This window comes from Neofelis nebulosa, chromosome 3 (genome assembly GCF_028018385.1).
Source record: "Neofelis nebulosa isolate mNeoNeb1 chromosome 3, mNeoNeb1.pri, whole genome shotgun sequence".
NCBI classification, from domain to species: Eukaryota; Metazoa; Chordata; class Mammalia; order Carnivora; family Felidae; genus Neofelis; species Neofelis nebulosa.
The window spans coordinates 166,714,133-166,722,505 of record NC_080784.1 but is presented as its reverse complement, the minus strand read 5'-3'; the positions used below and the strand labels follow the sequence as shown (position 1 = coordinate 166,722,505).

Here is an 8,373-nt window from a genome sequence, read left to right as displayed (position 1 = left end):
GAGCATATGGAATATTGTCAGTGATATGGTAATAACAATGTATGGTGACAGATGGCAGCCGCACTTGTGCTGAGCACAGCATAACATACAGAGACATTGAATCACTATGCTGTCTACCTGAAACAAATATAATGTCAACTATACACAAAAGAAATTGTTTGAGAATTTAACTCAGAAAAGATATGAAATCTTCAAAATGTGTCACTTTTCTTTACCCAACTGTGCAATAAGCATTCTTTGACACTGTAGGGAAAAGAAAATAGATTACCCGTTTTATTTTATTTTTTTTCAATATATGAAATTTATTGTCAGATTGGTTTCCATACAACACCCAGTGCTCATCCCAAAAGGTGCCCTCCTCAATACCCATCACCCAGCATTACCCGTTTTAAAAGGAGGCTTCTTAAGTCGTCCAGTTTCACATGGACAAAGAGTGAAACTGCAGAATTCAAATTCAAGTTCTCAACTGACCCTGACAATGGATATTACTGGAAACAGAAATGTCACCGGGACCTGTTCAAAGAACTTTGCCTTCACAGTGTTTAAAACTGGAATACAAGAAACTGTCTCCAAAATAATCAGGTATGTGCAAAACCAAGTCCTTAAATAACATAGGGGAGATTATAAAAGACAGTTTAAGAATGTTCACATTCATGTGTCTTGTAAAGGTGCATCTTCCACAAAGGTCCGTCCAGCTCAAAAGGGTTGAATTCTGCAGGGGAGGCTCCTTTATTCCATGAGTTGGCAGAGTTTTTCACTCTCAGGGGCTCCCAGGGCTCTTCTCAGGAAGAGCAGCCACTATGAAGACCGCTATGGAGCATTTTCCCCCTCTTCACGTATGGGACACGGAGAACAACACAGAAAAATGAGAGTCGGAAAGTCCCTTTCAAAGACATCCCTGTAGAAAATATGACTGTCAGAGTATTTTTAAATTTTAAAGTTTGAAAAGCCTGTGATCTTTGTACTGTTTCCAAGAGTCAGCAACTCTAAAGGAAGGTGTTCATCATCAGTGACCCTGAACAGGATTTCCTTTTGTGATAATTTTGCAAGATGATCCTCTGGGTTGGCCTCCCATTCGTGTCACCAGGTCTCCGCAATCTCTGTGAGAACCTGCAGCAACTCAGTGAACGTCGGGCGGCCTTTGGGTTTCTGGAAAAGGGAAATAAAGATGGTCAGCTCAGCGTAGAATTCACTCAGATACCGGCTCTGGAACGGGCTGGCAGGGACCTGGATCTAGGCTGGTTCTCCACGAATGGAAGAGAATGACACCTTGGCTGATGCAAAGACAAGACTGGTAGTTGAATGAAGCATGAGTGTGAAAATATAAGAGTAGAGGGCTGCAAAAATAAAATAGCCTGAGCTGCAGACACCAGCCACAGGTGGCTATTTAAATTTAAATTAATTAAAATTAAATATATTTTGGAATTCAATTCTCAGTCACCCTAGCCACTTTCCAATTTTTCAAGAGCCAGGTGTGGGTACCATATTGGAGAGGGCAGACATAACACATTTCCACCATCACAGAAAGTCCCACTGGACAGCACTGCCCTAGAGATCTTTTCGGGTGACATGATGTGCACGGGGTAAAAACAAGGGCTGGGAGAGAATGGGCATCCAGAGTACCAGGCTATCACACTCTGCCCCAGTTATTTACTACATTTGGTCCCCTGTAGAAGGAAAGATTTCAGTCAGAAAGCACAAGCCATGTTTTCATAAAGGACTTTGCATGTCCTGGGGCCTAGACTGTGCAGTCTTAAGGCTCAGTCAACAGAATCCACGGTCACGGAGACAAGGTCTGGAACATTTTTCCTATTTCACCAGGGGATGTGGTTTGGCTTTGGCTCCACGAGGGTAGAAAAGATGACCCTGTTGGCATCTTTGAAATCCATGGGAAACAGAACTACTCACGGTAGCCACATTCTCACCAAGATCGCTGCCAACTGGGTTCATGGGGAGCCCCCACTCTTAGTGGTTTATAAACACATGGCATCGATAAAAAGGGTCAAGCAGAAGGATACATAAGCACACGTTCAAGTCCTCCTGGAGATTCCAGGAATAATTTGTGGAGTTTTTTGAGGAGGCTGACGTTCTGCAGGTAGTAGAGCCTATGAAACAGTTATGTGTGTATCAGTGTGTGTGTATCAGTACAAACATAATCATATTTGAATTTAAAGGGACCTAAGCACTTAGGACCTAAGCACTTAAATTTGAATTTAAAGGGACCTAAGGTGGTATTTAGACCACCTTAAAGAGTTGTGTGTAAGGGGCGCCTGGGTGGCGCAGTCGGTTAAGCGTCCGACTTCAGCCAGGTCACGATCTCGCGGTCTGTGAGTTCGAGCCCCGCGTCAGGCTCTGGGCTGATGGCTCGGAGCCTGGAGCCTGTTTCCGATTCTGTGTCTCCCTCTCTCTCTGCCCCCCCCCCCCCTTCATGCTCTGTCTCTCTCTGTCCCAAAAATAAATAAAAAACGTTGAAAAAAAAAAATTAAAAAAAAAAGAGTTGTGTGTAAATCACCTTTTGCAAACAAGTAAATCAGCATAACTAAAAACGTTGTTTTAATCAATGTTCTGACTACAATTTGAAACTGACATCACTTACGGGGTCCTCCTGCCAGCCTCGGATTTACTCTCCTTTTTCCTCTCCACCGATAAATAAAATCTCAATAAGAGTTATATTTTATGCCATGTACCTGTATATTGTTCCACATATGATATAGGTTTCTGAGCTATTTACATTGTTATTGCAGAGAAGCTCTTAAGGCAGCCATTGGCTACTAATAGCTCATTTAACATTTTCCGATGTTTTTCAAGATTCCTTGCAGAGCAGCTCATCATATGCATAATATTTTCATACATCAAGGATCTTTATAAAACTAATACATCTCTGGAATGTGAACAACATCACTCTTGAAATACTGAGTTTTTCAGTCATCATGGTTTCTCAGCCAGGAGAAAACTCCTCATTTAGCTGCGGTTTTTCTTGACTAACACTGTCAGCTGGAGACAGAAAGCTGTCAAAAATCACAGAGGAGTCTGATATGAAGGAGAGAGGTGTGTTGAGTCTGTGCCCAGAAAAGATAGAATATGCCTGGCTTTATTTTTAAGCTCAGCATTTCAAGAAAAAGAAAACCTGGACCCCCACGCCCCCAGAGAGAATTTCCTGACTCGAAGTTTCTGACACACTTTCTGTCTTGATTCCTATTCTGGCTTAATCTATCAGGAGTCTTGAGTGCCCAAAAAAGAGCTGAAACCCATTAGCCTGGGGAAAACAAGACAAATTGCAGGAGACTGAAGTAAATAAAAACACCCTCCTTCTCTTTCAATGTGGAAATTTACCAAACCTGATTCGACTCTCCGTTTCCACCCACCAGTTCTTAACAGAGTAAAACACCTCATCGCTTAAGTTCTAGTAGCACCGAGAGCTTCTGCAGGAGCCAATCTGAGAAAAATAAGACTTGAAAAATGCACTGAATTCTCCAGATGAAAGGCTGTTGCTAAAAACAAAATGGACTCGGGGCCCCTGGGTGACTTAGTTGGTTAAGCGTCTGACTTCAGCTCAGGTCATGATCTTGCAGTTCGTGGGTTCGAGCCCTGTGTCGGGCTCTGTACTGACAGCTCAGAGCCTGGAGCCTGCTTCAAGTTCTGTTTCTCCCTCTCTCTGCCCTTCCCTCACTCATGCTCTGTCTCTCTCTCTCTCAAAAATAAACATTAAAAATAATTAAAAAATAATAATAATAAGTAAAAACAAAATGGACTAACGACCTTATGGTGGCAGCTTCACACAGAAATAGTACTCCTGGGGGCGCCTGGGTGGCTCAGTCGGTTAAGCGTCCGACTTCAGCTCAGGTCATGATCTCGTGGCCCCGCGTCGGGCTCTGTGCTGACAGTTCGGATTCTGTGTCTCCCTCTGTCCCTCTGCCCCTCTCCTGCTCGTGTGCTCTCTATTGCTCTCTCTCTCAAAAAGTACAGAAACGTTAAAAATTTTTTAATTAAAAAAAAAAAGAAATAGTACTTCTGGCTCTTTCATTATCAGGAAACAGCCCCTCTTCCTGCCATGCTGGAGTCCTCAGGTAACGCTTGTGACACTCAGGTCTGTTCTCAGATGCTGGGAATGCCAACTTCGTAGGAAAGCAGGGGACACTCACCTCATGCCAGCAGCTGTACATGACTTCATATATGGACATTGGTGCCAGTTGGGGACGGTACAGCCTGAAGCCTTTAGAAATGGCTTCCACAACTTGCAAATTTGACTTATTTTCAAAAGGCATTTTTCCTTCTGTAAAAACTTCCCACATCAAAACTCCTACACATAAAATGCACGTAAACAAGAGGTTACTTGAAACGGCAAGAACTGTTTCCAACCACAAGGCCTCCTTTTCCTCTTCCAGCCTCTGAATTATAATCATCCAGAATGAGAACGGTTCTGTCTAAGAATCAGACTATGTGTACTGGAGTTTTCGAACAGGACTATCATCTGGAAACATTCCAAGTAAAAACAATGCCTTTCTTTCCCGTTGGTCTTGACTTGCCTCCCTAGTGAAAGCAAGTGCTGCCAGCACTTTTGTTTCTAAGTATGCTCATGTCTTCACACCCTGACATCAACATTCTGCCATTCCCTCTGCCATTCCTTGGAAAATGACAGAACTGTGGGAGCCTCTGCTGCCTGCTAAGGCCAAGAGGTTCCCGACCAGTAGATGGCGCACGTTCCCCTCTTCCCACTGAAAGATGAGGCTGCTGGGTAGGGCGGAATATCTAGCAGGGGCTTGGTACCTAAGCAGATATTCTGTAATCACCGATTGATTGATTGATCAGTGAAACTCCTTCAGTGCGCTCATCTGGACTTCATTTAATTATTCACGTATTCTAAGAATATGTATTATGCATTGATTAGGGCCCAGGAGTCTGCTAGAGCCAGAAGATTCTAAGAACGAGACCAGTCCGTGTGCTCAAGAAGCTCACTGTCCAGTGGGAAGTAGAGACAAGTGGTCAGGTAAAGCTCAGAAATTCTAACTGTTCTGCAGCCACTTGATGAGGTCCTTGTGTTTCTATCCATGAATCTCACAACTTAACTGCTCTCCCGTAGAGCTTAAAATGTCACCTGCCAAGACGACCACAAGGCAGTGGACAGCTAAAGAGATCAATGATACAAGCTTAACCTTACGTGGACAATAAAATTCACACCCTTCTGAGGGTTCAGATGTCTTTCCAAACCCAAGAAGCTATCGGGAGAGGTCTGGGCTAAAGAGAATAGCTTATTGCACATTTATTGCCACTTTTTGAAAACCAACTTGAAGAACAAACTCTACTGGACACAGTCTACAGTGTCTCCTCCTCAGTGAAGAACGTTACACAGTATAAACTCCAGTTGGCAGTTCCCAAGGAGGCCAACATCTAAATTCCACCAAGTTTGAAGGTAATGGAATAAATGAGGTGGAGTTGCTTCGTAGTCAGACAATGAAGTGTATCAGTTACACTCAAAATTCAATGACACCTTAAGATTCCTTTTCCTTGCAAGTCTCTGTGGTGTAGGAAAGTTGGCTGAGTTTGTTTTCTAGATCAGTAGACTCTTTGTTATAGTTTTACAGCAAGTGCTCAATGGGAAAGGAAAAGATCCAAAAGTAGACTTCTGTAAGAAGGTGCATGACACAAGTTGCCAAAGACAGCCTGGATGTGTTTAGAACACCTAAGATAGAAGCACAGTTGCAAAAAGACCTTTTTCAAATGCCACATCATATTAAAAAATCAAACCTTAAAAAAGACTGGCCTTGTATTAAATCAGCCACCATCAAATGAATATCAAATTTACTCACCAAACGACCAGACGTCAGATTTGCTGCTGTACTTGTTGAAGTGGAAAACTTCAGGAGGGGACCACTTGACGGGGAACTTGGCCCCAGAAGAACTGATATACTCATCATCCAAAACGTACCTAAGGTTATTAGATCCAAAGGTTATTAGGTCCAAAACACCTTGTGCTAAATACCTCCAAGTTCAGTTTAGTTCAACCCCCCTTAGTCTACTTCGAGTTCTAAAAGAGAAAGCATTTTACCCCAGAAATGTTCCGCATACCTTCTCTTGTTTACCAAAGTGGGAAAGTATCCTATACAGTGATTCCTCCCCAAACCAAGCCTCAATTCTGTTTATTTGGGTTTCAGAAAACCAGAGCAATTCTTCAAAATCGATTGGAATTGGTAACCCACTGACTACCTTAGTTACGACAAACTCTTAATTCTGCAAAGGAGCATGCTCATGCTCTAATAACCAAAGTTATAAAATGAAAAGTAACAAATAGGGGCGCCTGGGTGACTCAGTTGGCTAAGTGTCTGACTTCAGCTCAGGTCATGATCTCATGGTTTCTGGGTTCGAGCCCCGCATCCGGCTCTGTGCTGACAGCTCAGAGCCTGAAGCCTGCTTCAGATTCTGTGTCTCCCTCTCTCTCTCTGCCCCTCCTCTGCTCACGCTCTCTCTCTCTCTCTCAAAAAGTAAATAAACATTAAAAATATAATAAATATATATATATATATATATATATATATATATATATATGGCAAAGAACAAATTCAAGGTTAGGTGCCTTATTTTCTTTCCTCATGCATAGATGTTTTATGAGGCAGAGGAGGGGGAAAATAAAAATATTGAATATAATACATTTGTTGTAAAAAATTGCCAGTGCGTTAAAAAGGCCCTATATGAAATCAATAATAACTACCACCTCCTTTTAAAAACTACAAAAATATTAAACTTCTCTTTTTTTTGAGAATTGTAGGCAGGAACATCCAAGTATGGGAACGTGGAGAGAAGAGATGATAACTAGGTCGTGCTGTGTAGCCCCTGGAGTGGGCAGCATGTATTTTTGAATTATTTATTACTGCTTCCTCGCACTCTCTTTTTTTCCCCACATACCCTTTAAGTGCTTTCTTGAGCCAGAGGTCATTCCACTAAGGGAAAGAGTGGGTAATAGAAAACAAAAGGGAAAGAGCCATTTTTCATAGCTTTGGAGTTTCAAAGTTCTAAGCGTTCTGGAGAAGGAGAAGGACTGAGTTGTTAACAAAATATTTGGGAGAATGGCCCATAAATAAGAGTGATATCTCACCACCACCACCCATCCCTCCAGAAAAAGACCCCTGCAGCTGGGAGGTGGGAGAGAATAAAGGGAAAGGGAAGGCGTATTAGACATTGGGGGCACCAGAGACAGGGTCCTGTACCCTCACCCTACAAGGGCTGCCTCGATCACATTGCATGAGAAAAAGGCCCCACTTCCCACAATAGGTTGGGGGGATTCAAGAGCAAAACTGAGCGTGGGCCTCTTCCCCAGGTCAAGCCCCAGGAAAAGCAAAAAGATTCCAGAAAATAAAGAGCTGTGGATGTGCTTAGGTAAATAGGGCCTTGGATAGATAGCTCCAGGGGGTTTTCTAATCATGGCGAATTCCAGTATGACAGCATCTTGCAGACAGAAATTTGGGATGAATCGACAGCCACCTGTGCAGATGTTCAGCCAAGGACAAAGCAGGAGGACAGTGGCTGCAAGGACACCAGTGCCAATGGATAACAAGGAGCAGACATGTCCTCTCCAATATGTGGCCCCATGAAACATACAGAATTTGAATTTGACCTTGGAATCAGAGAGAAATCCTGAATTCACAGGAATTAAGTTTTTAGCACAGGAATTAAGAGTTTTAGCTCCCTTTCCCTGAAGGAAAGGGAGCTCAAAATATAAATTGCATTGAGTTGTAGAAAATAAGGTTAGATTTTCTACATTTGACTCGCAGTCTTAAAGTCAACTACTACATTGGATAATAGAAATACATGATGGGGGTGCCTGGGTGGCTCAATGGGTTAAGCACCTGGCTCTTGATTTCGGCGCAGGTCATGATCTCAGAGTTCATGAGTTCAAGCCCCACATCAGGCTCTGTGCTGACAGTGCAGAGCCTGCTTGGGATTCTCTCTCTCCCTCTGTTCTCTCTCTCTGTCCCTCCCCTGCTGTCTCTCTGGAAAAATAAATAAACTAACAACAACAACAAAAAGAAATGCATGATGATGACACAGAAAAATCAGAGCTAAACAAATTTATTCTTTTTCTCTTTCAGAAATATACATGTATCAGAAAAGCTTTTTTTTAACCTTTTTATGATGATGAGTAGATTGAGAAATATTATACATTTTAAGATATGCCTGAAAATAACCTGAAAAAATATCAAAATAGTCCAAAATATCCATTTAACTCACAGCTAAAATTGGTTTATGTCCTAAAATTCAAAGCAGGGCAACAGGCCTAACAACCACATCAATACTTTCCTCACAGGAAAAAAAAAAATGCTATTAACATTTTCAGTTTGTCAGTAGACAGATATAAGATTCCCTCGTATGAATAAACAA

The 8,373-nt window shown here is 42.3% G+C and overlaps 1 protein-coding gene across 4 annotated transcripts in view; it reads right to left on the bottom strand.

The window, feature by feature from the left end:
- Positions 1 to 292: 292 nt before the first annotated feature.
- TXK (TXK tyrosine kinase) overlaps positions 293 to 8,373 on the bottom strand; it is a 60,311-nt gene continuing 52,230 nt past the window's right edge. For 3 of the 4 annotated variants that reach the window (XM_058722658.1, XM_058722657.1, XM_058722659.1), the window contains 3 exons: positions 5,808 to 5,926; positions 4,143 to 4,300; positions 293 to 1,149 (listed from right to left, as the gene is read on the bottom strand). In XM_058722658.1, the coding sequence (XP_058578641.1) occupies positions 1,081 to 1,149; positions 4,143 to 4,300; positions 5,808 to 5,926 (346 nt within the window). In that variant the 3' untranslated portion in view covers positions 293 to 1,080. The remainder of the gene's footprint in view (positions 1,150 to 4,142; positions 4,301 to 5,807; positions 5,927 to 8,373) is intronic. The other variant, XM_058722660.1, reaches the window with a different exon arrangement.